This window comes from Struthio camelus, chromosome 18, assembly GCF_040807025.1.
Source record: "Struthio camelus isolate bStrCam1 chromosome 18, bStrCam1.hap1, whole genome shotgun sequence".
NCBI lineage: Eukaryota > Metazoa > Chordata > Aves > Struthioniformes > Struthionidae > Struthio > Struthio camelus.
The window spans coordinates 17,649,074-17,676,392 of record NC_090959.1 but is presented as its reverse complement, the minus strand read 5'-3'; the positions used below and the strand labels follow the sequence as shown (position 1 = coordinate 17,676,392).

General features: G+C 58.1%; 1 protein-coding gene across 20 annotated transcripts in view; it reads right to left on the bottom strand.

The window, feature by feature from the left end:
• Positions 1-1,516: 1,516 nt before the first annotated feature.
• The window catches only part of ZNF512B (zinc finger protein 512B), a 44,786-nt gene continuing 18,983 nt past the window's right edge, over positions 1,517-27,319 (bottom strand). For 7 of the 20 annotated variants that reach the window (XM_068912095.1, XM_068912102.1, XM_009671186.2 and 4 more), the window contains 10 exons: positions 26,344-26,468; positions 25,750-25,827; positions 23,570-23,662; positions 22,594-22,692; positions 21,303-21,590; positions 20,395-20,586; positions 12,559-12,660; positions 11,425-11,487; positions 9,003-9,101; positions 1,517-8,570 (listed from right to left, as the gene is read on the bottom strand). In XM_068912095.1, coding sequence (XP_068768196.1) covers positions 8,277-8,570; positions 9,003-9,101; positions 11,425-11,487; positions 12,559-12,660; positions 20,395-20,586; positions 21,303-21,590; positions 22,594-22,692; positions 23,570-23,662; positions 25,750-25,827; positions 26,344-26,468 — 1,433 coding nt within the window. In that variant the 3' untranslated portion in view covers positions 1,517-8,276. Of the gene's footprint in view, positions 8,571-9,002; positions 9,102-11,424; positions 11,488-11,508; positions 11,869-12,558; positions 12,661-20,394; positions 20,587-21,302; positions 21,591-22,593; positions 22,693-23,569; positions 23,663-25,749; positions 25,828-26,343; positions 26,469-27,319 lie in introns of those variants that run through there. The other 13 variants (XM_068912099.1, XM_009671165.2, XM_068912107.1 and 10 more) reach the window with 6 other exon arrangements.

Sequence of the window (27,319 nt, the reverse complement as noted above, 5' to 3'; positions counted from 1 at the left end):
TCCGCACGCGCCCGGCGGGGCTCAGCGCTGACGTGCCCCCGGCAGAGCGGCCCGGCTGCCCGGCCACCTGCACGCTCTGGCCCCCGACCCGGCGCCTGGTGCGAGCCGGGAGCTTGCACGCGCGCGTGCGGCCGGGCTGCGGTGGGCTGCCGGGGGCGCTGGCACCGCTGCTGAAGCTCGTGAGAGGTTTCTCTGCCGGTCGTGCTCGCAGCTCCGGGCGCGCGACGGCTGCCGAGCGCGGAGACGCTTGGCACGCGAGGTCTCCTCGGCTTGGCCCGGAGCCTCCCGACGAGCACGTGGTTATTCAGCGCCGCCGATGTCCGAAGGGTGAGGTGGCGCCCCGGGCGGCTGCGAGCAGGAGGATTAAACCGAACAGGAGCGGAGGCAGCCGAGGAAGTCGCTGCCGGTGGGGTGCAGCTGAGGCGAAGGTATAGATGGGTCAGAAGAGGGCCGAGACGGCGTCCCGGCGGCGAGGTCCCGCTCTGGATGCTGCCCCTGGCTCTGGAGTCGCTGCAAATGGAGGAAAGGCAGGATCATGGCAGGTTTCGGGGGGATTTTTGCTGTGGAGCGAGGGCCAGCTGGGCTCCAGGCTGAGCGGCACGGCCGTGGGCACGCTTGGGGCTTCCGGGCACCGGGAAGTCCCTGCTGCGCCGAGAGCCGGTGCGGGAAGGGCTGCCGTTTCCCACCGCCGCCGTCCTGGGAAGCCCCAGGAGACCCGTTCTCCCGCCAGGCCTCCCTCATCGGCTCCTCGCCGGCGGGTTTTGGAGCCTGGGCCGCTGCCTGGAGGCACCTCCTGGGCCTGGCGGAGCCGCAAGAGCTTTGCCACGACACGAGCTCCATCCAGTGGCACAAGGCTGGGGCCATCCCTGGAGGTTTCCTCTGCCACGTGGGCTGTCACCGAAGGAAAGACAAAACCGAATCGATCCCCCTCCCCGGATCGCTGGAAATGGCGCAATTAGATGCTTTTCCTCACCAAGCAGCGGCACGAAGCTCCTCCGTAAAAGCCGCGGTTGAGATCTGAGCGTTTCCACCCCATCCCGACGTCCGCTGCTGCTGCTGCTGCAGGGCTGCCGCCCTGGGCGAACGCCCCTGCCTTGGGGCAGCAAGGCCCGGGGACTGCCCTGGGGGTCCCAGCTGCCCCCGCGGGGTCCGAGCTGCCCCCGGGAGCATCGCGGCGCGACGGGCCGAGGGGAGGCTCCGGGGGGGGGGTCCGCGGGCAGAGACGCAGCCAGGACGGTTCCCGGGAAACGTCCTCTCCGCGGGGCTGGAGGTGCCGCCGGAGCAGCCCGTTCGATAGCGGGGCCGCTCGCCGGGGTCGTCCGCAGCGCCGGGGAGCGCGGCATCGGCGGACGAGGAGGACGCGCCCGGGCTCGAAGCGAGCCGCGAGCCGCGAGCCCCTCCGGCAACCGCGCGAGCAAAGCGGCGGCGAGGGCCAGCTTCGGCTCACGCCCGTCTGGCCGCGGCCCCCCCTCGCTTCCAACAAACTCGCACACCAAACTGCAAAGTGACAATAAAATAATAATAATAAAAAATCAATAAACATTTATTTGATACAGCTGTTTTTAATACATACAGTACATAGAGTTATCCCTTCTAGGTGTTCAGTGGCGCTGTTATTAATAGCTGCTTATTACAGTACTCTCAAACTGAGGATTTGTCAATGATTAACAAAAGAACAGATCGTCACAAATTGGGAGTTTATTATAAGATAGTTTACTGTTAAAACAATTTTATTTTTTGCAAATAAACACTTTTTAATATATATATTTATATATTTATATATATGGTTACAAGTGATAAATTGAAAATTCTTTTTTTTTTTTCCATTTTGCTTTTTTTCCCCAAAATACACTTATGCACTAATAACTGGCATTGACGAGAAACATTCGGATATGCTGTGGGATGGGTGGCACGAAGGAGAGAAAGAAAAGAACAGAACGGTCCCAACGCGAACGCGCGCGAGCCTCGCGGGTGGGAGCAGATCCCCAGGCCCCTCGGGGCGCCCCGGCGACCTCGGGGAGGAGTCCGCCGCCGCGGGGCACTACAGCGACCAGGACGGGGTCAGACATCGCCGTTCCTCCCCGCCCGGCAGGGTGACCCTGCCATCGGGGTGCAGGCGCCCGGGCCGGGCTCCCGGAGAGGTTTCCCGCCTGCTACCTGCAACCGCAGCCGCGCGAGCCGTTTTGGAGAACGGCGCGGCTCAATTCCCACCCACGCCGCCCAACCCACGCGCGGCTCAGCCCGCTCCTGCCGCCCCGGGCGCCGACAGCCAGCCCGGCCGCGACGCCGCAACCCGCCCTTCCCCGGCAGACCCTCGTCCTCTCCCTCCCCAGCGCCCAGAGCCCAAGGGACGAGGCGGCGGCGGACGAGCTGGCCCGCCGCGCGCCTCGCCGGCGTTTCCGCGAGCCGACCCGGCCGCCGGCCTCTCGCTCAGCTGCCCGCCTCGAGCGCCGCTGTCCCGCGCCGCCCTCCGAGCCCTCGCACGTGGGGCAACTAAAACATGAAGAAACCGATGCGCTGCAGCGGTGCCCGACGGTGCCGCGCTGCCAGCCGGGGCTCGGCCCCCGCCAGCGCGCCCCGCGCCGCCGAGCAGGCTGCTGCCGACATCCCTGTTATTGCTTTGGAGATGGGCAGTGAGCGGACAAGGGGCTCTCTCGCTCTGCTTCCCCCCCCCCGAGAATTGCGAAACCGAAAGTGTTAACGGCTCGGCCGGGTGGTGGGCGAGCCTGCCGCCCCCCCGGGAGCGCCCCGCTCCAGCCCTGCGGCCCCAGCGGCGGCTCTGGCCCGGGCTCCCCGTCCCCTGCCTCCCCCCCCGGTCCCGCGTGTCCTTGGGCACGGAAAGGAGACGGGAGCAAGAGGCCGACTGCTGCAGACCCGGAAACCGCAAGGCAGAGGCCGTGCGTTGCCTTTCCTGCCGCCGGGATGCACAGGGACAACGCACCAGTGTCTAGCAAGGACCTGTCCCGGCGGTAGGCTTGCTGGGACCCCACTGAGCACCGGCAAACGCCATCGCCGGCCTTTCTGGACGGATGGGCTTAGGCACCGACTGCACCGATCTCTCCCAGCCTTGGGACGCGACAAACACGCGCTCACTCGGCTCCGAAGGCTCTCGCTACCGGAGAGGTCAACGAGCAAAAAAAGAAAACCAAAAATTAGGAGCTTGTACCTGACCTTGCTTATGTGTGTGTGTGGGGGGTCAAACCCAGCGCAGGAGGCACCCGCGACGCCCTGGGGAGCTCTGGGCGGACGGGGCAGAGAGGGCGGCGCGGCGCGGCCCGGGAGCAGCGCCGGCCGCGGCAGGCAGAGCCCTGCTGCGCGCCCGCAGGCGCCCGGCCGCTCTCCTCGCTCGCTGCCCTTGCCGTTCGCTCTCTGTCACCTCCGCCGCCTTGGCCTCTCTCCTGGAAAGCTGCCACTGCGGGAGCAATCGGGGATTTGCACAAGCAGCTCGGGTAGCAAGAAGGCTGCAGTGGTTCCCACCGAGATTTGGGACAAGCTGTATAACGTTTGCATCGAGACTCATCTCTGATGAGCCGTCGTTCCACTTAGTTTGTTGCCTGCAATGAAAATAAAACCTTTGGGCCCTTTTGCCACGGAGGCCGGCGTCCCTTCGGCTTGCTAGCAGCCGGCCAGGCCGCCAGGACCAGAGACCCAGGAAGAAACGGATTCATTTTCAGGCGGCTGAGCTCCGGGTCCTGGTTCCCGCTGCGCGCGACGGGGAAGGAAGCAACGCCTGCCGGGCGCTCTCCTTCCCGGGGAGGCAGGAGGGACGCAGGGCCGAGCGGGTGCCCCTGCGAAGCCTTCGAGGAACGCTTGGCCTTCAGCCTCCCGCTCTTGGCCCAAGTCTAGGTGCAGCGTTTCGTAGGGGCCGGGATTCCCCGGGCCCGGAGGCCGCGCGGCGCCCGGAGGCTCACGGCTCCCTCGCCGCTGGCTCGGGCTACGTGACACCACTTGAGAACAGATATATCCCTATGTTTTCACAATCGTTAATGCTTTTTGCAGAACTTCTCTTTCTTTAAGGAGAAGAAAGCCGTGGGAGAACGCTTTCCTCTTTGACTAACGCCTAGTGGGGGAAAAAAAACCTTTTAAGGAAAAGAACCCTGGAAGATTTCAATTTCTTGCAAAAATTTGCCTTTGGAGCGAGGGCTGTTGAGCGTTTCCGGGGCAGCTCTGCGGGCCGGGTGCGGCGGGGCCGGCCGTAACGCCGCCCCGGGCCGCGCGCTGCCTGCCCTCCGCCAGGACGCCCTGGAGCAAGCGGGGCCGGCCCGCGAGGTTTTCGGCCCCGTAAAGCCAATGCCAACTACTCCTGCCCGCTTCCCAGGGCCCCAGATTTTGGGGCTGGCTGCCTGTTGGCAATATGCTCTTCCATGTCCCCTCTGAACTGCTGCCAAGCGAGAAGCTCTGCCGCCCCGGGAGTGGGCTTGGGGCGCTGAGGGGCGCCCGGCCACCCCGCACGCCCTCCCTCCAAAACACGCAGGATTTTACACCGGGCAACACGGAGACGGTATGCAACGCGACTTCTGGCCAAACCCCCCTGCCCTGCAAAGCTTGCTCCAGCCCTCGACTCTTCCGAAGATGCTCATTTGGAAATGGCTTTCGTCACTACAGCGGACGGAGGGCCACCGCGCGCTGCCGGCGGCCCCTGGCACGGCACCCAGCGCCGGGCTGCTCCGGAGGGACCCCGGCGGGACCCCCCCGCCCGCCCCGCGCGCCGGCACAGCCTGGCAGGGCCTGGGACCCCGGCCCCGCTCTGCCTGCCAGCGTGGCCCACCGCCTTGCGTCTCGATTTAATCAACGAGAAGCAAATTAATTAGACGTTAGCGAGCACCCGTGATGTTCCCAAAGGCGGGCGACGAGGATGGAACGGCAAACGTTCGGCTAAGGCAGCCCGGCCCGCGCGGGTGCAAGCGAGAGGGGGCGGTCGGTGCAGTCAAGGCCGTCGTGCGGGGGGCAGCTCCTTCGCCCCCGGCAAGCTCAGCACCCCGCCACCGCTCACGCGAAAAAAACCCCGAGGCGGCCTGTTTGCAACCGGGCAGGCGGCAGCGGCCGTGCGCGGAGACACCGGCCTCCCTGCCGGACAAACTGGCAAAGACGCGGGATCTCGGCTGGCGAAAGGCAAACGGAGGGATGTTTTTGAAGCGAATCCCCGGCCGCTCCTGCAGCCGCCGCTCCCGGGAGGCCCCAGCAATTGTTCCTGCACCACAGTCATTTTAGCCGCATCCTTCCGGGGAAGGAGGATTTTTGAAGAAAAGGAATCAATCTCTTTTGGGAGGAAATGGTTAGACTTTCCTAGGCATCACCTCCCCTGCCGGGCTGAGGTGCCACCAAGGATTTATGGCTGAGCTGACTTCTGGAGCCAGCAGCTGCTTCTCGCCGTCAGCACAAGCTGCCGCATTCCCGGCTGTTTCGGGGGGGAAAACCCACCCCAAAACAGGCTACGTAAAGCACCTATGGAGGGATTTCAGGGTGTCGCTCTGTGGCGCCGTCCCGGAGCCCGCTCCCCGTGCCGCCCCGCTCCCGACGGCCGCCCTCCGCGCAGCCCACAAAGCCAGCCGGCGCAGACCCCTCGCCCTGCGTTTCTCCCGGGCGCGACCTCCCCGCCGCAGCGCCGGCCAAGCACGGCCCAGCAGCGTTTCCCAGCGGGTTTTTCTCGGGGACCGGGGCGACAGCAGCCTCCCGGCAGCGCCCTTCACCCCGCTCCGCTTTGCCGGCCTGGCGAGGGGCCATCGCCTGAAGCCGAGCCCGGAGCGGGCACGCTGGCGCCCTTCCCCAAGGAGAGGAGATCCCGACCCGTGACACCACCAAGATAAAGCTCCGCTGAAGCGCCAGAGGCAAACAGGATGAGCCGCAGCCGCTAATTAAGTTGTCTCGCTAATTGCTTTAAAGCCCAACGCAACCAACAGTCTTCTGTAAACAGCGGGCAGCGGCGCGGACGGGGTTTTCTCGCCTGGAAGCGCGAGCCCGGCTCGCGGGACGCTGAGCGCTGCCGGCGCAAATGCAGATGTTCGCGCCCAGCTGTCGGGAGCCACGGCTGCAGCTCGAGCGGAGGCTCCCCAGAGGGACCCCGACTTCGGAAACAGCCGCCTCTCCCCCTCTTCCCCCGCGGCAGTAACAACGCGTCAGCAGAGACGGATGCTAGTTCTCACGGAACGGCTCCTCGGCACACAGAGGCAAGCCGGAGCCTCGGCGGGGCCGAGGACGCGCCGCGAAGGGCGGCAAAGCAAACCGAGGGGTGAGATTTTAATTGACGAAAGTAAAAACAGAACTGCCCCTCGCCGGCAAACAGCACCTTCCCGAGTCCCAAGCGGGGGAAGAACAAATGAAAAGCAGAATTAAGGTTGTCGTTCCGTTACCGAGAGAAAACTGTTGCAAGTGCCTTTCGGGCTGCGGCGAGACGTGTCTGTTCCCCAAGGATAGAGGTAGCCTGGTTTTTGTCTAGAGACAGACACATTTTGGTCTGGGGATGGTTTCCTCCAGGCCAGAACGAGGTGTTACGATGCTATTAGTGCGGGAAAATACAGACACAGAAAAAGCCCAGGAACAGAAAACTAAGCAAAGAAAAATGCATCTTTCACAGACCCTCGTTCCCCATCCCTTCCTCAAGGAAGACGGTCGGGGGCTCAGATGCATTTCAGGGGAGCAGACACTTGTCCCCGGGAGCTGCGGCGGGTCCCAGCCGAGAGGGACAAGCTGAGTGCAACATGCCTCGTCCTGCGGGCGCCGGCGGGGACTTGCCGGAAAGCAGGACCCATGATTGTCACTTGATGCTGCCCCTGGCCCCCGCTACAGACGTCCCCGTGGCCTGGCAAAGGAGCCGGGCGAGCAAACGCAGGGATTGCTCTCGGCCCTGGGGCTGCTGCGGCGATCCAGCATGGGAGCTGCCTCGATTGCAAACGGTGACGTATCCGCCCCCTCTCCCGCAGGCTGGACAATCCTCACCTTTGAGATCGGGGCAGGACCGGGAACGTGAAATGCCCTTCACGCCAGCTGGCCGCAGGCTTTGCTGCTCAGCGCTGCCTGCGCGTCTCCCGCGCTGCTCAGCCAGCTCCGCGGCTCGGGGGTCAGCTGTACGGGAGCAGCAGCAGTTTGGTACAGTACTTCGTGTCCAGGTATATTTGCAAAGAGCCTTTAAGCAAACCTATGCCCCACAGGTTTTCCTCCCTGTCTCCCAGCGACGCTCCGAAGTGCTCAGAGCACTTCCACAACCTTCAGCTAAACTGGCAAATCTGTCCCGTCCTGCAGCAACCCCCTCTCCCATCGACCTCCAGCGGGGCTGCGCGTGCTCAGCACCTCTCCCGACCTCCCTTCTCGCACCCCGCACGAGGCAGGCCCGCATCCAGCCCTGCCCTGCCTTCCCCGCTCCTCGGGGCCGACGGCGCTGGCACCGCGACGACGCTCTCCCGACCCCCCCGGCTCGTTGCTCCATGTGGCTCGCTCCCACCAACCCCAGCGCTGAAGATAAACCACCGCCCCGAGCAATCACAGCAGGCCACAAAGCCAGCAGACCGCGGAGGAGATCCCTGCCAAGGAAAGCCCCTGCAAGGCTCTCTGCTCCGTGCCGGGAACATGCTGCGAGGAAAGCACCACCCGGTCTCCCGCAGCGCCTGCTGCCAGGCCCCTGCAGTTGTGCGGCCCTTCCCGGCTCTGCCCGGCCGCTTGCATGGGTCAAACGTCTTTGGAAACGTCTCCCTGGGTGCAGGAGCACAGGCGGCGCCTGCGCGGGGAGGCGCCAGCCTGCCCGAGGTTTCCCTGCCAGACTGGCCGGACTCGGAGGCGGGCAGCGGGGAGAGCTGCCGCGTCCGGCCGTCCCTCGCCCCGGCGCAGCCAGCCGCAGGGCGACCCTGTCCAAGGAGGCCCCGCTGCTATTGCACTTTTCTTTCACTCAAGCGTCACCAGTTTCGCACACGGAGTTAGGAGGAAAGTCAAGGGGAAGGGGCGGGGGGGAAGGCAGCAGGGCGCCGGGCAGGGGCAGGACAGGCGGACAGCCTGTGTCGGCGCGGGAGCGCGGGGGCAGAGGGGTATGTACATGGGCAGCGAGGGGCAGAGAGCGGTCCAGCTTGCTTGATCCTGTTTGTTTTCCAGTGTGAAACAAGGTCCATGACTTTGCTTAAAGTGGTTAATTGGTATTTTTTGTCTTTTTTTTTGTAAAAAGGGGGTGAGTGGAGGGTGGGGGAGGTGGGAGAGGGAAGGAGGGAAGGGGAGCAGGGAAAACCGGGAGCAACCCCCACCCTGTTACCCTGGGCTGTAAACGAATCCTCGGAGACAAGTCTCTGAGCTGCTCATTTCTCGGGCATCTTACTGGCTCCCGCCTTCCGGTGGCTCGGGGGCTTGGGGACGCGCTCCTCCCCGTCGGGGCTGCAGCGGGAGCCTTCCCAGTGCTCTAGCGTTTTCTTGTGATTAGTCTTTGCTGCCACGCTCTCTCTGCCTTTCAGGGACGTTTCCGGAGGTCTCTCCTTGGGTTTCCTCCCCCTTTTCTTCCCGCTTGTGCTTTTCTTTTTCTCCTCCTTGCTGGAAGAAAGCTGTTCCCTGCTTTTCTTTTTCCGGCTGGCCTCGGCGGAGGTCCGGAACCAGTTCTGCGTCCGGGGGGAGACCAGGGCGGCTGGTTAAGGACCTTCCTCGGACGGCGCGGCCCCTCGGGCCGGACGTGCCCACCACATGCCGAACGCTGCTGCTCCTGCCCTCCTCCCCGCGGTCGGGCAGGACGCCCGTCCCGCAACTTGCTGCCATCGCCCGACGAGAAGCAGAGGCCTCTCCAACAAGAAGCCGGTGGGTGCTGAGCAGCCACGGCCGGCCTGGGGGCATCAGGGACCTGAAGGGGGCCAGCGGGGTCCCCCCCAGCGTGACAAGACTGTGTCAGGTCTGCGCCACGTCGAGAGCCCGTTGCAGCGCTGCTGCTGCTGACCAGCGATGCTGCGCGCCGCGCAGGCAGGACGGAGGGGGCGGATGGCAAACGCGGGCTCGTTTTAGCAGGGAACAGCCCAGGCCAGCCCCAGCCACCTCCTTACCTCTGAGTGAGCCTTGATGATGTGGTACTTCACGCCGCTTTCGGAGCTGAACTCCTTCTGGCACAGGAGGCAGCGGTACTTGCCGACCGAGTGGTCCCCCTGCAAGACAGAGCATCTTCCTGCAGCCCGGAGCAGAGCCATGTATGCCCCGAAGGAGCCGCTTCCCCTGCCTTTCCCCCAGCCACAGACCTCTGTGAAAGGAGGCATGAAGCGATGGAAAATAAACGTTCATTTCCAATACATAAGGTCTCTGCTGGCCCTCGGTCCCAGGCCAGGAGCTCACAACTGCAGCAGGTCTCTGCTCCGACTTTCAGCCTACCTAGGCAGTGTTAGCAGGGCTGCTAATGTCACGGCGTGAGAACGAGCCGTCGAAGCGCGGGTTCCTACCAGCTCGGAGGGTGGTGAGCGAGGGGGTTTTGCTGTCCATGCTTTATGAACACCAGCTGTTGCATTACCATCGACACCGTGCGCGTGTCCACGGGCGTGCAGGCACGTGTGCGGGAGGCTAACGCGGTCGAACGCCCCATTTCCTCGCTGTCAGCAAAACTGCGATCTACTGGGATTGAACAGTCATCTAATTTACGTCCAACAGACTCACCTAGTTTTCCTTTTACGCTGCCAAAGAGGTGCAGCAACTGCTGGATTTCTGTCATTAGAGCCCTTGTAAGAATGACTGATCTCTCTGCACTGCCTCAGTTCACAGCACAGGGGAGATAATGTGCTCTCTATTGACTAGGGGCTTATGGATGGGTCCCTTCAGGCAATATATATACTCTGAGGGAATTTCTCCATAACTCGGTCCGGGCTGTAAATCTGAAGTTAGACAGGTCTTTCATTTCCCAGACAGGCAGTGCGGGGCAGGCCTGGCCCTGCTGCAAGCCACCTTCATAAATACTCACGCAAAAAATCACCTCAGCTCATCAATCCCTTCTGAGGATGGGGCAGTGCCTGGGAGTCTCTTTCGCCCTTGTTAAAGCTTGATGTATTTCAACCGGTTCTTTAGGATTTTACAGAAAAGATCACTCAAGCCAGCCCCAGAGGGGCTGTGTGAGTTGCTCTGGTTTTGCCCTGGCTGCATACACACATATCCACTGCAAAGCTGAACTCGTACTACCAAAACTCTTGGTGACCGCAGCAAAGTCTACCTGCGTGGTCTGCAGTGGGTGCAGGCAGAGCCCCCGGGCAGGGACCCACAGCCCCAGGCTCTGCGTCTCGCAGCGGGAGCCGCACTCGGCACCTGGGGGACCCGCAGCCCCTGCCCTCGCTGCACCCCGTGCCTGCAGGACGGCCAGCCTCCGGCCCCCGAACGGGGTATGCTGGACTCGCCAGACCTGGGCAATGCAGTCACGCGTTTTAAAAAAATGCTTGTGCAAATGCCTGGCTGCTTTCTGCACGCAGGTACCAAAGCAGTGACAATGGCACTCATGGATGAGCAAGCCAGGCTCCCCCAGGACGTGCCAGGTGTGCTGGTGCATGCAAGGCAGTGTTAATGCAGGCCTGCGCCAACCTCAGAGGCTCCATTTTCTCCCCAAGACTGTTGGCTCGTGGGCTGCCTGATTCTGCACGCTAGCAAAGGAACTGCTGTAGTCTCCCATGTTTGAGCTTTTATCCTGCATAAACCCTGCTTCTTGTGCTGGATCTCTGCAGCCTATTTGCTAAGTGATCTCATTAGGGGTTGATGTTCCAGCTAGCGCTGGTGGAGTGCGGGAGTTTGTGTTTTTAATAACCACAGGGTATGTACTGGAGCTGCCTCCTGGAAGCTACATTCAATGGAAGCTGCAGCTGGAAGTGTTTCAGGGTATAAAGCTTTACTAGCTCTTACTGAGTTCCAATTCGAGGGACCTACGCTGAGCTCCTGATGTCTCCTCCTGTGGTGGCTGCAGGCCACTGGAGCTCATTTACTGCTCTATCTAGCGAGAGGAATAGTGCTCGCGTCCATGGGCACCCAAGTCCCGAGACAGACCATTTGCCTTTTCCATCCCGCGGACGCAATGCACCACTGCGCACAGGCTGCTTATCCGTACAGATTCCAGAGGGGCTGCAGGGTTTCATGCCCAAATCCATGGAGAAAGCGCCCTAACTCCCATATCCCTTGGAAAAGGTTCAGCTTCCAAGCTTCCCTCCTTAGCTCTGAGCTCTGTGACGCACTGCTGCACACGTTTGGTAGCCAGAGCGGCAGCTCTGTCCTGCCCTGGAGGACAGTGCAGAGGCAAGCGGCTAGGCCAGGCCACGGACCGGGATGGCACAACAGGCCAAGTTATCACAACTCGTAGCTGGCACCGGCCAGCAGCCGCAGGAAGGTGGTCATGACATTTAACCTGTGCCATTACCCCTTGGCCTGCTTTTTCCAAATGAGAAGGGGGCAGAGAAAGACGAGAGCCACCTCCATCTCAGAGCCAAAGCCGTAAGAAGGGGGACTTACCTTGTTGCAGTTAGCTAGGTGAGCTTTCAGCCCGGAGACGCTGGAGTAAATGGCTTCACAGCACTGCGGAAAGAAAAAAAGGAGGGTTTGCCACGTTTCTGCATCGTCTCCTTGCCTTCCTCCATCCCGTGGCCAGGAGCCTGCTGCGCCAGCAAGGCCACCGGTCCAGGCTCATCAGTGTGAGGTTAATGCTCTGCAAGAGGCAGAGGGGTCTAGTCACACGTTTCCTATTAGTGCTAATGGAAGTCATGTGGCCACATCCCTCTGCAACAGGCTGAAAAACGTCTCCCGTAAACGTCTCCGTGGAAAACGTACATTTGTGAGCAGTCAGGAGGCCCTGCTGGGCTACAGGAGTTCTTGGAGCCACAGCAGACGCTTAACGGAGAAGAGAAATCACCCAGGCAGCGGCATGACCAGTTTCTGAGCAACGTCTTTTCAAAGTGCCTGTGTATGACATTAATTAGCCAGCGCATCTCCCCCGGCCTTGCGGTAACAGCCCCGTTCAACATTCCCATTACCAAGGCTTTGTTTCAGAACATAAATCAATGGCCCAGCGCGAGGGTGGAGTTCACCTCCCTGGGAGCTCAGGCCAAAGCCGCGTTTTACAGCGAGATGAAGCACACACACCATGTCCCGAAGGTCTGTGCCTACCCACGTATCTTAAGAAACAGACTTAAAACTGGTCCCAGCTTTACTCTGCAAGAGGCAGGTGCTCTATGTAAAAAGGCTCTTAAGCACAGACAGTGCAGCCTTTACTCTGTCCTGATCTTGAGAACTGCCCAAAGGCAGCTCCAGAGCCCAAATCGAGCAATCCAAGCTGAACCATCAGCCCAAGAGCACCCGCTCCCACCAGCGGACAGGGTGCCCCTGCGCCCTAGCTGCCTCTGAAGCCTCGAGAGTGGCAGGAAGCTCCCACGGATGGGACATGCTTCAAGTAGCCACCGCAGCAACTACAGGGAGATCAGGTGAAATGGGTGTCTCAACAGTAACCAAACCCCACCGTGGCTTCACTGCCAGCTTCCTCCAGGGGCTGAATAGCAACCTGCCTTTGGTGGGTTTCTGCCCCGAAAACTCCCCCCTCCTAGTGCAGCCTGCAACCAGGCCATCCTGGAGAAGAACAGAAATGGTCCTTACGTTGTTGGGACAGTTGATGTGACCCTTCTCCTTCACTTCGTTCTTCCAGTTTTCCAAGAGCCTTGGATTTAGCTTGGGAAGTCCTGGTCGGGTGTAATTGAGCTGCGAACAATAGAACACGATTAGCAGAGCGGCACATACCAGTCCCAGCCTCAGCGGAGTCCTTGGTCCTCACACAGGGTCTGCCCCCCCGGAGAAGTGAATCAGAGCTGAAAACTAGTTGGGAGGCTTCCCCCGAGGTGTCATCGGCCCTGAGACCCACGCAGCCCAGTGGTGGGTGTCCCTGCTGCCATGCCACTGGCAGGCAGGCAGCAGAGCTGGAGGACGGCGGTGGCAGAGGAGCACGGCAGAAACCGCCTGTGCTACGGCCAGCTCTGAGCCGCGCTGGGAAACCTCTCGCGTTCGGAGGAGAGATGTCCCGGGGTCTGCTCTCCCATCGGCTGAAGGGGGGCTAGGCCCGGGCCCAACGTTTTGGGGGCATTGCTTTGGAGTGGCCCTTCTGCTGTGTTTCATAACTGGCAGAACGAGCAAGCCTGCATGCTGGGCAGAGGGGACGGCTGCCAAGTCTGAAGAGCCTCCATGGCTGCCTTCCACCGATTAATGGGTATAACCCATTAAACAATGAAAGACTCTTGTGTCTCTGTTTCTCCTTTTGGCAGAGCTGCTCTTTCCAAGTGCTTTTAATTACTGCTTTATTAGCGACTTTGAGGCTTAGCATAGCAGGCTGGCCCTTCAAACTCCATTTCTGCCTGCTCAGCACGTGCAATCATGTCGGTGGCATCTCCACGCCATGCGATCGTGTAGCTTACCCGCACCTGCAGGGCCTGCTTTCTGCCTGGCGCTGCAGAGCTGCCTCCGGAGGTGCCAGCGGGGCAGCCACAGCGAGGTCCACATGGGAAACAAGATGCTCTGCCTGTGACCTGAGCTGCCTCTCAGCCACAGGACTACATTAGCACAACTCCCGGCCTCATCAAACAAGCTCTGCTAGGACCAAAGGATGCTCCTTGGGTCCCAAAGCCCAGGCTTTCCCCACGGCACAGCACGGCCCGGGTGACTTGCACCGGTGATGTACAGGCCAAGGTACTCGATGCCCAAGTAGCTGCTTCCCTACTCGGGTACCACCGCGGCCTTTGCACCCGCGTCCCCACGCATGCCAAGCGCTGAAGGACACGGCCGCAGCACCTCCGGCACGTCGGTCTATCTATCTGTGCTCGCCTAGGAGGAAGCACAGAGAAACCACGCTTGCAGAGAGGTGCAGAAACAGGCTGTGTTTTAAAACGTGCCCCTAGGACTCGGAGCTCACATTTCCGACGACGTGGGAAGCAGCTGGCTGTATTTCTTTCCCAGCTGTGACTTTTCCTGAACATGCTGATAAGCCGTGAATTTGCCGTCGTCCAGCTGGGCTGGGGTAACTCGCCTCCCCTGAACAGACTGCTCTGAAACCTCCGCTCCCTGAAAAGGCAGCTCCCACTGCGACCGCAAGACTTGCGACGTGGAGGGCTGGCCTCAAGCACAGCCCTTTTATTTTCACACAAACTTAAGTGAGAGGCGAGCGCGCGCTCCCCCTCTGCCCCCATCTCGGCACACCAGAGGAGCACGAGCGGAGGAGAAAGGGAGCCCGGAGAGATCTCGCTCCTGGAGAGGGGCAGGGGCATGGGGGCTTGCGAAACAGCGGCGTGAACGGTTATGAGGACGGATGTGGAAAAATCCCCCAAGCCCCAGCGTGCTGCTCTTCCGTCGTGCTTTGCAGCTGTGGAAGATGCCAGCACAGCGCTTTGATGCGCTTGGATGGTGCATCTACCAAGCGCCTGGTCCACCGCCCGGGGAAGGCAATGCCACCTCCGGGGGAGAACATAGGAGTCCCTTTTTGTCATTGATCCTGAGAGCTGGGATGCCAAACAGCCTCCCTAATTAAAAGCCAATCAATCCCATGAATGAGCAAACATTAATGGCAACCGCATACAGCCCCAGCAACAACCTCTCCCTCCGCGCGTCCCCAGGGAGGAGGCGAGGGGGGATGTTCGGAGATGCGGATTCTGCTGCTCCGGCTTCCCACTCCAGGGAAAAACCCTCCCCGCTTTCCTCCCACAGGCACTGCACAATAACATGCAAATCCCTGTCTTCCTGGGGCGCTGCGGTTCTGCGAATGTCAAAGTCATCTTTATATCTCTATTAAGAAGGTGCCTCAGGCGTGGAATATTTTATTTTTTTCCATTCATTTTCCTCAAACAGCCTATAAGTGAAAATCTTTATGGCCAAATCATTAAATGACTACAACTGGTTTTGGCCACAGCCCATCTCTTATGAACAGTCGAAGGACGCTGGGGTGGGAAGGCTTGTTTTCTTTGACTGACAGTTTTATTTAATTAACTTTCATATTTTCAATCCTCTTGCTCCCTAGACAGCTCTCCCCTTCCCCAAAATATATCGCAATAAACGAGAACCACGCACGCTGCCTTGGCCCAAGCCAACAAACTGCAATTCAAGCAGGCCTCCTGAGTTAGAGAGGTTCCTAGCGCAAGACACGGCGCTCTGATCACCGAGCGTTCCCTGGTCCCAGGGAAACCACAGCTAATTTTGTCTGGAAGGCAAAGGCAAAATACATCCAACAGCTTTGGCTGAGAGCTGGTTCCGATACACCGTTCTGGACGCTTCTGTCACCGAGTCAGCTCTTGTCAGCGTGGCGAAAAAGGAAGGGTACAGCCCAACCGAGCTCTCACCTAGAGACCTCGGCTCAGACCCAGTTTGGTCCACCAGCGAAACGAGCCTGCAGGGCTCAGCCTGGCTCCTTGACTCGCCAGCCTCTGCCCAGATCACAGGGCCATTGTTCTGGGGGATAATCCTGAGCCAAACTCTTCTGGTCTGGAATTTATTCTGCTTCCACAGTGAGGTTTGCTTAAAAAACCAAGCCCAAAGACGACTTTTGCCTTTCTGCTTTATGATCGGCCTACACCAACCCTTCGCTGCAAACAGCCCTCTCTTCCCACCCCTGGAGCACCCAAGCTCTGCCAGGACTTTACAGCCAGGGCTCCCGGTGTCTGCCCCAGCCGTGTGCTGTGAAAGCAGCCTGGCCCTGGGGCAACACGGACCCCGATCTGCGCAGAGGCACTGAGAGACCTGTGGGCTAGGAAATGGGTCGCGCCTGCACTTCTGTGCAGAGCTGAGACTCACACGCTCTGCGAGTGCCAGCGCTGCCTGACGTGGCTGGGGCTCGCAGCAGCCCCTGCGGGAACCCAGCACCTCCTGCCCGGAGGAAGCCAGCGGGGACCCGACCCTCCTTTCTTGCCACGTGCCTACACGAGGCACCCCACCTTGAGCAACCCATCATTAACGCAGCAGTCTAAGGCAGCACGAGGAGCTGGTCAGAGCAGGCAGTCGCTTCTCACCATGCACGAGCACAAAAGCAAACCGCTCCCAAAAGAGCCTCGGTGAGGCCGGAAAGGAGCGACGTGCCGGGGCAGAACCCCCGCCGGAGCCGGGGCTCGCTGCAGCGCAGCCCAGGAGCCAGCTGGGCGCGCGGCGCACGCACATCCCTCCCGCAAAAGCCCCTGGCAGCGCAGACTCTTCCACAGGGGCACCGGGAAAGCATCAAACCATGAAATAACTGGATTTCCATGGCATTTTCTCCTGCCTTGCCTGTTAGATGTTTCTGCCCTCTGCTCCAGGAGGCTCTTTCTCTCAGTCAGTACTCCAGAGCGGGTAGGGGAATCACCCGCCGCCCTAGACCCGAGAAATCACCACATCGACAGCCGGAGCCGGGCCCGGCACAGCTGCCTGCCCGCGCCGCCGCACCCGGGAACCTCTGCGGCCTCTCGCGCCGAGGCGCGAGCGGAGACTGCTCACGGGTAGGTTATGCCCATTTGGCCCCGGCAAAGGCCAGCGGAGGGTCGGAGGATTGACAATGTCTTCATGGGGCTTCTGGAAAGGGAACTTTTCCCAGAAAAGCAGCAGGGGTGTGCCCTCCCCCATCTGACAACCCCAGCAAGCAGCCGTTGTGAAATACCCCATCTGTTTCAGCTTATCCAGAGGCAAATAAAGATCGGAGCGAGAAAATAAGACTCCAGTGTATATTTAGAAATGCTGGATTTGGTTAGTGCAGAAGGGAGGCATCCGAGGGCCTGGGATCCAAGCAGCAATCGTTTATTCTGATGCCATTGCTTTGGTGCGAAGGAATCCGTTCTCTTGGGGAAACGCAAACGCATCCCACCACGGGCCACCAACGGGATTCGAACCCAACCTCCCCTCCCTGGGCAAGACCGGCTCCCATCTGGCCAGGGAGGGGAGGGCCGCGCGGGGCCGGGCCTCCTGGGAGGTGAGGGCCCACGAGGGAGCGCAACGCGCCCGGCGCGACAGGCACGGCTCACGGGAGACGTGGGAGCTGGCGAGCCCGCAGGATCCCATCGGCTGGCTGAGGAGCTGCACGCCCTCCCCTGAGGTTTCAGGGGGGATCGTTGTGCACCAAGTCGCTCCAAGGAAAATCCTTGCTGCCCGGAGAAGCGATGGAGGTGGGAGATGGCCTCCTTCATCAGCTCCCTCAAAATCCCCTCTGACAGGGGGACCGCAGCAGGCAACAGTGTAGAGAGTTTGGGGACTGGTTGGTTTTGCTCCGATGCAAGCGGTGGAAAAAAAAAAAAAAAAAGAGGAAATTCCTAGGTCTTGCTGAGACAGCCATTGGTGCAGCAGCAATTCGCCGCTCCTCCCTGACATCCCACCTTTCTGCAGGTACAAGCCAGCGAGGGCCCCGTAGCGGCCGGGTGCAACTCTGCAGCGTCCTCTGAACGGCCAGGTATGGCCCGTGGGAGAAGAGGAGGCAGCAGGGAAGGTTGGCTCTTTGCAACAAGGTTAGTCCTGGGGCTCCAGTCCCAGGTAACAGGCGTTTTTCTTTCTGCAGCTCCAGCAGCTCCGGTTTGTCAGCTCCCCAGGAGGGCCAGCCGCCACGAGCTGTGTCGTGAGGACGCTGCCTGTTCCTCCGATCCTCCCGCACGCCCAGGCACCGGACCCGCCACAGAGCTGTCCTGCCAGGAGGGCTGAAGTCCATTCTGAGGAAAGGACTATTTTTGGGGCTGTAACTGGGTCAGTCTGGGCATTCGCTGGCATGTTTCAGTTGCTCAGAGTTGGCAGGTTTTTCCCATACTCTTAACCGAAGCAGCTTTGAACTGCAGACCAGTCCTAAGCGATGTAAGAGGTTACTCAGCAAAGCAGTGGTCGACCCAGCAGGACACGCTGAAGTCAGCAAAGCTCCTACCAGCCTCCCTGGGAAGAACCTGCCTTTTGCTACCTTCTAGGACTGCTCCTCCGGTAAACATGTCATAGACTGAACAGACTAGTGTTGTCAAGTGAACACGACAGTCTTTGCGAGATGCACCCACAGACATGCGCACACACACACACACACACACAGAGCCACACACGCATTCACCCGATGCGCTGACCTCCTTGAAAACTCATCTGCGCAACACAAGGCCAGGAACAGCCGGGGAGAGCAACACATCATGCAGGGCTGCGGTTCCAGTCAAGAGCCTCGCTTTCCAGCGTGGGACCTGCTCTAACTCCTCCTTCCCGCTCATCTTCAAGGCAAATCTGTTTCTGTCCTTAACCTCACTGCAATTCTCTTTGTTTCTCAGTGCTGAGTTGGGGCTCACATTAAACTTACACAATTAGACTCTGAACACAAGAAATGTCTCATAAAAAACAAATAAAGAGCATTTCATGGAGCAGTTATGCCAGGGGCTGAAACCTTCACAATGTCTTTGTATGTTAGCTTGCACATGGGTCCATTGTCCAGGCCTGGGACTCCTGGCCGCTCCCTCACCTCAAACACAAAATACCCAAAGTCAAAAGTAAGGGGAGCGATTCAAGGAGGAGAGAGAGGAACGCAAGTGTTGAGGATGGAGGGGGGAGAAGAGAGCAGAATGCCTCTCCTCCCTGAGGCGTGCAGACAGTATTTGAAATGAAACAGCTACTTTGGGCTTGATTTTTTAGGTTATAAATGCATTTCAGCACAAGTCATCCGGAAATCAACAAACTCTTCCCCCCCCAACAACAACACAGAGTGCTGGGGGGAAAAAAGTTTTCAATCAGCTCTGGCAATAAAATCTCCGGCCCTCTTCTAAGACAGATGGTGGCATCGAGACTGCCTCGCAGGGATGCCAGGACATGTAAAGAAGATGCTGGTTGGTTTGTGAACCGGTTTTCCACCCCACTGAGTGCAGACTGGGCACTGAGTCAGGCTTAGCTCTTTCAAGTTGTTGCAGGATGAAGGTGGCACTTCTGCTGAAAGCACCCGAGATAGGAGAGGACCGGCCAGGCTGCGATAGTGGGAAGGCCTTTCCACTCAAATTCAGCTGCTGTACCACTGATTTTCTGTGCGTGAGTTGCATCTCTTCTCCAGACTGGCTCTTGGACTCTGTTCTGGGCTAGAGTCAAGTCCTTTGGACGGGGACTGTCCTGCACTCTGCACGCTCATAGCTCTCGGCACCGCCGCACTCTCCTGCTGCTCTTGCACTAAACCATTCCCCTGCACCTCTTGATATCCCCCCTGCAGTGCACCATGGGAGGATTTGCTTAGGAAGATTGGTACCGTGAGCAGAAATGACACTGCAGAGAACTGCAAGGAAGCCGGGGCTGAGGGCAGCTTCCAGGGTTCCTGTGCTCTAGGGGAGTTCATCTCTGAAGGAAGCTGAAGTGCTCAGGTGTCCCTCACTCCCACCTTCGCAAGGTGCACAATATCCTACCCCAGAGTGAATTTCAGAGCGCTGCACAAGAAACACCCAACTGCACAAAGCAAACAAAAGACCTGACACTCCATTGCAAAGCTGTGTGCTCAGGAAGCAGGTGTGCAGCTTGTGCAATGGCTTCCAGGCTGGCTCCCCGTTGTGTCCCTGGGCTGGCTAAAAGGTATCAGCTTCTTGACTTCCTCTCTTTTCTTCCCTCTGCACTGAAAAGGTTTACAATTTGCTGCTGTTTCACTGTTTGTTGAAGTCCAGAAGGTGCATTCCTGGAGGGAATTTCAGCTCAAGACCACTCCCAGGACACCGCCTCCCAAGGCCAGATGGGATGTTTGATTCAACGTGTTCCTCCAGTGTCTCCATGAAGCTCAAAGTTGTTGAGGCATCAACTTTTGCTGAGCAGATCCTGCAGCCCCAGGGCGACTGTGCGTTGCTGCTGGGGACGGCGGGGCCCTGTCTCCATGCTCAAGATTTCTCTGCTGGCGGGAAGCATTGCTCTCTCAGAGAGCCGCTGATGGCAAAGGTTGGCCCCCGCAGGGTTGCTGGATAGCAGGCAATGCTGCCAAGCCTTTACCTCCAAGGCCTCCAGCGAAGTGTCTCCCAGCATTAAGGAAGAGTCATGGAAGGAAGGAAATTCTATCTGGGGCGTCTTTGCCCTCTGACAGCATAAGGGAAAGTGTTTCAGATCTGTCCTCCAGGCTTTCCACGAGCTCCTCTTGATTGCCAACCCCACCTCCCCATTGACCACGGACCACAGCTGGCCTCCCGCCGTGACTTCCTCCAGGCAAGACACTGATCTCTCCGCTGCCCGCAGAGGATCACCTTTTGCTCCGTTTAGATTCGGGTCCTGGCAGTGGAAAGGGCAAAGCTGCCCTCAGCCAGGCACTGTAAGGAGGCTCCAGATCTGGGGCAGCTGGAGGCAGCTCTGGGGCCCAGCCAGTGCTGGACAGGCTCTTTAGCAATGATTTTGCCACCGCCACCGCTAATTCACGTAACACGCAGAAAATGAGTTGTGTGAACGATCAGCCAGCCGCCTGGGGCCACACTGGCCTTCCAGGATCTCTGTGTACAGTTAGCATAAAAAAAAAGAGAAATGAAGGCTTCTCACCCGCTTGGTTTCAGGTACCAGGTCGTCCTTCATCCTCCGCTTGGTCCAATCCTTGGCGAGCTCGTCCTCTGCTATCTCCTGAAGGTGGAAGACGGCCACTTGGGCCGATGTGCGACGGATGCGGCCACTCGGAGTCCTTTCAAAATCTTCTACTGGGGGGGGCTCTGGCTTTACCTCTGGCTCTTCTGGAGGCTGAAATAGAGACCAAGTCAGGCAGGGCACAGCCAAGGCAGAGGAGGTGAGCTCTCCTCCCCCTGCGGCAGGGATGCTCAAATCTACTTTGTCTGGGTGTTTGCAGACCTTCTTCTCCGCAGGCGGGGACTGCAGAGACAGCAGCGTGCCCTCAGGCCGGCTGAAGGTTCACTGGGCCAGTTCTGCAGGCCTGCTCAGCACGGGAGGCTCAGCCTCTGAGCTAGAACAAACCCGCCTTCTCACACAGCCAAGCAGACAGCCTGAGCACTGGACTGATCTTGTCCTTTTATGCTTTTAGCGTTCCCACGTATATAAACGACTCAATTTATTAGAGTTACGGAGTTATTAGAGTCGGACGGACTGTCAGTGGGGATTAAGAGAACACAAGAGGGTGGTCCCCAGGGACAGATCCTGCCACCCCGGCGCTGGCAAGCATCTGGTGCTCGCTGGCTGCTGAGGGAGCAGCCTGGTCTTTTTTTGCAGAGTGTGGATGCAGGGAGGCCAGAGCACAGCCCTGCCCAGCTTGCCGTGCCGCTTGCGGCCCTGCCGCAGCCCTCCAGAGCAGGACAGCTCTGCCCTCACTTAAATACATATCCCGGCTTTCTCAAAGGAGCAAAGGGAGCTGTGGTCAGTTCCCCACCTACAATGCATGGTACAATGTATGCTCAGTGTGATGCTAGGGAAAAAAACAACATCAGTTCGATGTCTGCACCTGCCTTGCCCGGCCCAGCTCGGCCTGGCTCGGTCCTGCCCGCAGGCTCTGCAGCTCTGCAGTCACCCACGGGTAAGGATGGCCCCGGTCCTCGGGCCGCCGAGGCGTCCGGGGGGCTCACCGAGGCCGTATGCTCTGACCGCACATGGTAGTCGTGGCCAGCCTTGGATTTGTACTTCTTTCCACAGTGCGGGCAGCTGAAGACAGGCTTGTCGGCCTCGGCGAGCTGCTTGCCGCACCGCTTCTGGTGGTACTGGTACCCCATCAGGCTGGAGAAGTTGGCCACGCAACCCTATGGAGACGGGGAGAAGAGAAGGGTTGGGGGGGCCGTCGCTTCACGCACCCGTGTTGAAACGGTCACGGTGCCATTGCTCCCCGCATGGCAGGGAGGAACACGTCCTGAGGAGTCCCCTCACTGAGCCGCTCCACAAACCCCATCCCCTTCGAGTGATGGGGAAATCGCTGGCCAGCAGGCCCATCCTAAGGTCACTCCTCCACCGGCCTTGACAGTGTCTTTCCAGGTCCTTCATTTCTGAGAGAGAGGATTAGACCCCAAACTTGTGGTCCCCTGGGACTGGCATTTCCTAACCCACAGCCCCCTGTCCCAACCTGGCCAGCCCTCCACGCCTACAGAGAGCCACGGCGCTGGGCCACGCAGGCTCAGCGGGGCCTCACACCCCATGCTGCGGTCCGGAGATCCCGCCTTCTCTCTGCTACCATCCAGCCGCTCTCCCCTAAACAGCCACAGACCCAACAGTGATTTGTGGGACACAGAGCGACGGAAGGAGCAGCCCCGGTCCCCTATGCCACCTTCAACATGCCTGTAGGGCTTTTCAGAAACACGCAAGGCAGGCAGCGAGAGGGGAGCGTGGCAGGGACGGCTTTGTGCAGAGAGCAACCATCCACAGAGACACAGCTCTGCCACACGCTCCCCCTTTACCTGTTTGTGACTTGTCTGCAGCTGGCTTATGACCACTTCGGTTTGGTTTGGTTTAGTTTTATGCTGTGCCCAGGATGCCACCAGCAGCACAACGTCCCTTTCTGAGCAGCGGCTTGAGTTCAAGGGTCAGAAACCGCCCTTCCATGAACGCTCTCCAACCTGTGCTATTTCCAGCCCTCTGGCTAGGACGGCCCTTCGCTGGAGCGCTCAGAGGCAACAGGCTGGGGACAGCGGAGCTAAGGTGCACTTGTGTGAAAAGCTGGGAGTGTGCTAAGGGGTGCCTGGAGAGCACGCATGCCCCTCTGCACTGGGACTCACTCCTTCCATCTTTGCACGGAACAAGAAATTCTTATACCTCATTGGGGCATTTCAGTTTTCCCATCTGCTTTAGCACTTTCCTCAGCCTTTCCCGCTCTTCCTGTTCACCAAGTCCAGCGGTTTCCACAGGAACAGGCTGGAAACAAGGAAGTAACAGAAGCGACAGAGTCAACCATTTACTCATGTCCTCTGTGCCAGGAGTGGGTGGTAAACCTCTGCCTCGCAGGAGTTGCCCTTGGTGAGGGATGAACCTCCTGTTAAAAATGTTATATCTCCCACTGCTGTACTGCACACCGATGCCTTTACTGGTACATGCCAAATTTGCCCATGCATTTCCTGTACTTGCCCTCAACAAGCCAACTGAGAAATCCATGAGCAGTTCCCGCATGGAAAATTCATCAGCTAGACTAGAGAGCAGGACACTAACGCACAGGCAAAAGACAAGTCAGAACTGGTAAACATGGAGACATGCAGAAATACAGTCATGCCTTGCCCTGGTATCTCAGAGACATACGCGACCAGATTTTTAAGAACAGCATCTGAATTGGTGCCTGCCAGATTTTGCTCATGATGAATTTTGGGGCTACTTCTCATACGCCTGGTGGAGTGCTGAACGCTGGACTGAGAGATTCGTGCAAGGCAGAACCCATCAGTCCTGGATTTGTGGGCACAGTTTTGGAGGCAGAGCTTAGCCACTCAAAATCCGCCTCAAAACTCACTGAACATTCCCCCATTCTGGAATTTGAAGTTTTATTTCTCCAGTCCTCTGCCCTGTTCCCAGGGATCCACATGAACGTAACCAGCTGCCTAGGAACGATTTTGCTCGGCAGCCAAGGTGGAAGGCTACCCTCTGGACTGAGCAGCATGCGAGACGCTGCAAGGACGGTGTTTTGAACCCCTCCCTTGAAAAGACAAAAGGAAAGCAGACCACCGATTCCTTCGTCTTCTGCACATGCATCTTGGGGGAGAGAGAGGAAAAGAGGTGTGAGATGAGAGTTGCCCATCTCTCCTACCTTGCTGACGTGCTCGGCCATGGTGTGGTAATTCAGCCCAGCTTTGGACTTAAATTGCTTTTTGCAGTGTTGACATTTCAAGGCATCCTGCAGCTGAAGAAACAGAGGCAAGTCACCATGGAGGCTATCACATATTTGATTTTCCAAGGGCTTCTGCTCTGCTCTAACCCCACAGGAAGCTATTGCTGCAGCAGTGGGACTCAGCAAGCAGCTCAGCGCCTCTGTCCCCCATCCCAGTCCAAGCCTGCAGCCCAGAGACTTCTCTCCATCATCCTGAATACTGTTATCAAACCCCTATGCCCCAGTTTTTGGAAAACATTCCATTTTGGATGTGGATTTAAAGCTCACTAGGTGAAAACATCTGGACCTGGTGTCGTAAGTCTTCCCGTTCGAGGGACAGGTAAGAGAAGGAGCTTTCATCTAGCCGTATGTTAGCGGACTGTGCTCTGCAGCCCTGTTAACTAAGACCGATGCTGGTGCATGATACGCTTTATCAGCGTCTGGACTGTTTGGAATTAAGACGCTGCTGGACACAATCACAAAACTCCCATCAGCAGAATATTTCCCACCTCATATTATTCTGCTGCTTGACCCCTGACTTGGCTTCCTGATCGACTTGAGACGCATTAAAAACACACTGTTCTGCCATGCAGCCATGGACATGCTGATTTACAAGGGGAACTTGCAAGGCAAGTAAGCAGATCCTGACTTTTGTTGGAGCAGGTATCAGAATTTATTGACTCCGGAGGTGAATACTCCCAGCACCGAGAGACAGGATGTCTCGAGCAGGAGCCGGCGCCTGGATGGCCAGGTCCGTTCCCCGCTCTATCTGTCCCAGCTGCCTAGAGGCCGCTCCACCTTCACCAGTTCCCATTCAGTTAAGTCTGGACTACCAGCTGGAGCAGGGATGAAGGTGGAGCTACAAATCCACCCTCATCCTGGACCTCTTGGGAAATGAGGAACAAACTGCAGCCAACTGGGAGTGACTCACTTGTATTTATGCCCTGATCGGTTGGTTAATCGTGCTCCAGACCTAAGCACTGACCCTAACAAGGTGGATGCTAAAAGCTCCCTGACTCATCACATGCCAATTTCAGCCAATTTGGGTTTATTCCTGTGGTTAGAACTGAAGAACATGACATGTTCATATCCTAATGAGCTCCTCCACCCAGGCTGCAAGGAGGAGATCCTGCCCTCACCTCCTGCAGGCCCTAGCAAGTTGCAACCATCTCCATCCCTTATTTCCTTTCCAGAGCTCACGGAAATGGGGCAGGCTGCTTAGTGACAACAGTGGAGTTGAGGAATCTACTTCAGTTGTTTTACAAGAGTTTCTAGAGCCTGTGCATCCTTTTCCTATCGTAAGAAATACTAACCCTTAAGGCTGGGGGGGGGGGAAGGGGGATTGGGAAGCTGCTTGCACTTCAGGGTCATTTCTCAGGGGAATATCCCATGCCTACAGTGGCGGGGCTTCACTAGCAGCATGCCACGGGCTCATAACAGAGCTGCTGCTGAGAGCTGCAGCTGAGGTCACGCACCCGGGGACAGTCACATTTGGGGAATGTGCTCACAGGATGCTCTCTGGCAGCTCCCAAAACACCCCAGCCAGCCCCGGGGGGACCATGCCTCACGAGGAAGGACAGCAAAACACCCGCTCCTGGGGCCGGAGCCTGCAGCTCCACCGGGGCAGTTGCTTCTCCCCTCGTACTCCAGAGGGGCAGTCAAGCCCTCTCCAGGTAGATTCAGCCTGGAGGCACTGGCTCTGGAGCAGCAGAAGTGGTTGCCACACTTTGTCATGAGCTTAGCGGGCTGCGAGAGCCTCATTTCCTCCTCTGAACGCCCACGTGCCTATTTATAGAGGGGAAGCCAGGCCCGACTGCTCTTGCAGATTCGCGCTCAGCAGGCTGGCTGGCCTCACGTGCAACCTGCCCAGCGACAGAGACGTTCAGGAAGGACAGGAGGTCTGAGAGACAACGGCCAAGATCCCGTATCCCCTGAAGCCAAGAGGATGCTAGTGGCCTCAGGATTCCGCCCAGCATTGATGTAATACGGGGTCTGAAAGGGATAATAGCCTCCTACTGCTGCATAAATGCTGAGGAAAAGGCTGAGGAGGCATTTACAGAAAATGAATGTGGAATCAAAGCTGAGCCACATATTTTCAAAGCAGGAGGCATTGATCTCACGTTGGCTTTCTGTGACGATGGCTCTGCACCACGCCAGGTGACGGATGAAGACGTAATCCTTTGCTCTGATGGATGGCACTGTGGCAGAGAGACAGTTTTTCACTGTACCATTACTGAACTCCTGTGTCTTGACAGTCTGCCTGAGCACATCTAGGCTTGGTGTCTCTCTGAGACATGCTCTCATTTAACCACAATTTATCTGACCTGATGCGAGGCAGGGCACACAGTAAAATCCCACAGCTGGAGCTCTGAAATGGGCTAGATTAGAGACAAGCCCAGCAACCTCTCCAGCTTTAGAACTATTCAGTTATCTACTAGAAATACCCAACTCTGCTGGAGACACTGGGCCAAGGGGCCCAGACCACAAAGGGATTCAGAATTACGAAAATTAGGTACCCAAATCCCTGCACGAATCTGAATCCAAGTGAAGCAGCCAACTCTATTTAGATGACTAGCAAGTGTTCCATCAAAAAGCCCTAGAAATAGTTTTAGGAAGTACCTATATGGATTTATGAGCACGGCTTGAAAGATCATGCATAGCCGCGCTCCCCTCTGAAACAGAAACGAGCCACGATTGAGTACATCAAGCCTTACTTTCTGGCAGACGTCCATGTGCTTTTTGAGCCCAACAACAGTTTTTCGGGTTATAACGCTGCAGGTTGGACAGGCGACTTCTCCCTTCTCACTTATCTCACGTTGCCACTGGTCCTCAGGGTTTGCTGGCAAGGGGAGAGGAGAGAGGTGTTACGCTCAGCAGTAGAGACAACAACCTGCCCAGGGCGTTCGTCAGGAAAGTCCCTTTTTACGTCTTGGCTTGCCAAGTTGAAAGCCACTTTAGTGGGGAAAGTTACTGAAATTCTCTCACAGTCACGGGCCAAGTCAAAACCGGACACACAAACCACGCAGGCGCTGGCAGCTCTACCTGCCACACAATTCCTGCAGCCGCCTGAGCAAACTGGGTCACTGGGCCATTTTACGTGGAGTTAACTGATTTGCTGGCATCTCACAAGGAAAATGAGGTTTGCTTTTCCAACCCCACTCTGTACCCTGCATATTGGCAACTGAAACACTAGGATGCCCCTGGCCACCTTATCTTGCCCTGCTTAGAACAACTTCCCCCTGCCAAACGAAACAATTAGCGGGAGTGAAACAAAGGCGAACATCTCGGTTCCATCCGGACCATGTGCCTGGGAAGTTTTCCCTCGCTTTCTTTTTTCCCAGTAGAAGCACAGGCAGCTAATAGGCGTGCTAGCTTCCAGCCATGTGTTTATTTGAATGGCTGTGACAAACTTAAAAAACACCCGGAATAAAAGACACAAGGGGCCAAAACCTGCTCCCAGGTCCGGAGTTCATGCCGTGTTCTCAGCAGAACACACCAGTTTTCCAGCAAGGAAAGCCCAGGCTGAATACAACCTGCCAAGTCTGTGTATTTGGATGCTTTTGCACGGCTGTGAGATCAGAGAGCTGTTTTTTTTAAATTTTAAACCTGTGCAAGGCACTGCAGCTGTGTTTATCTTGCACATCCTGCTGCATTCCTCCTGCTGTCAGAGCTTCCTCCCAGTTGAAAGTC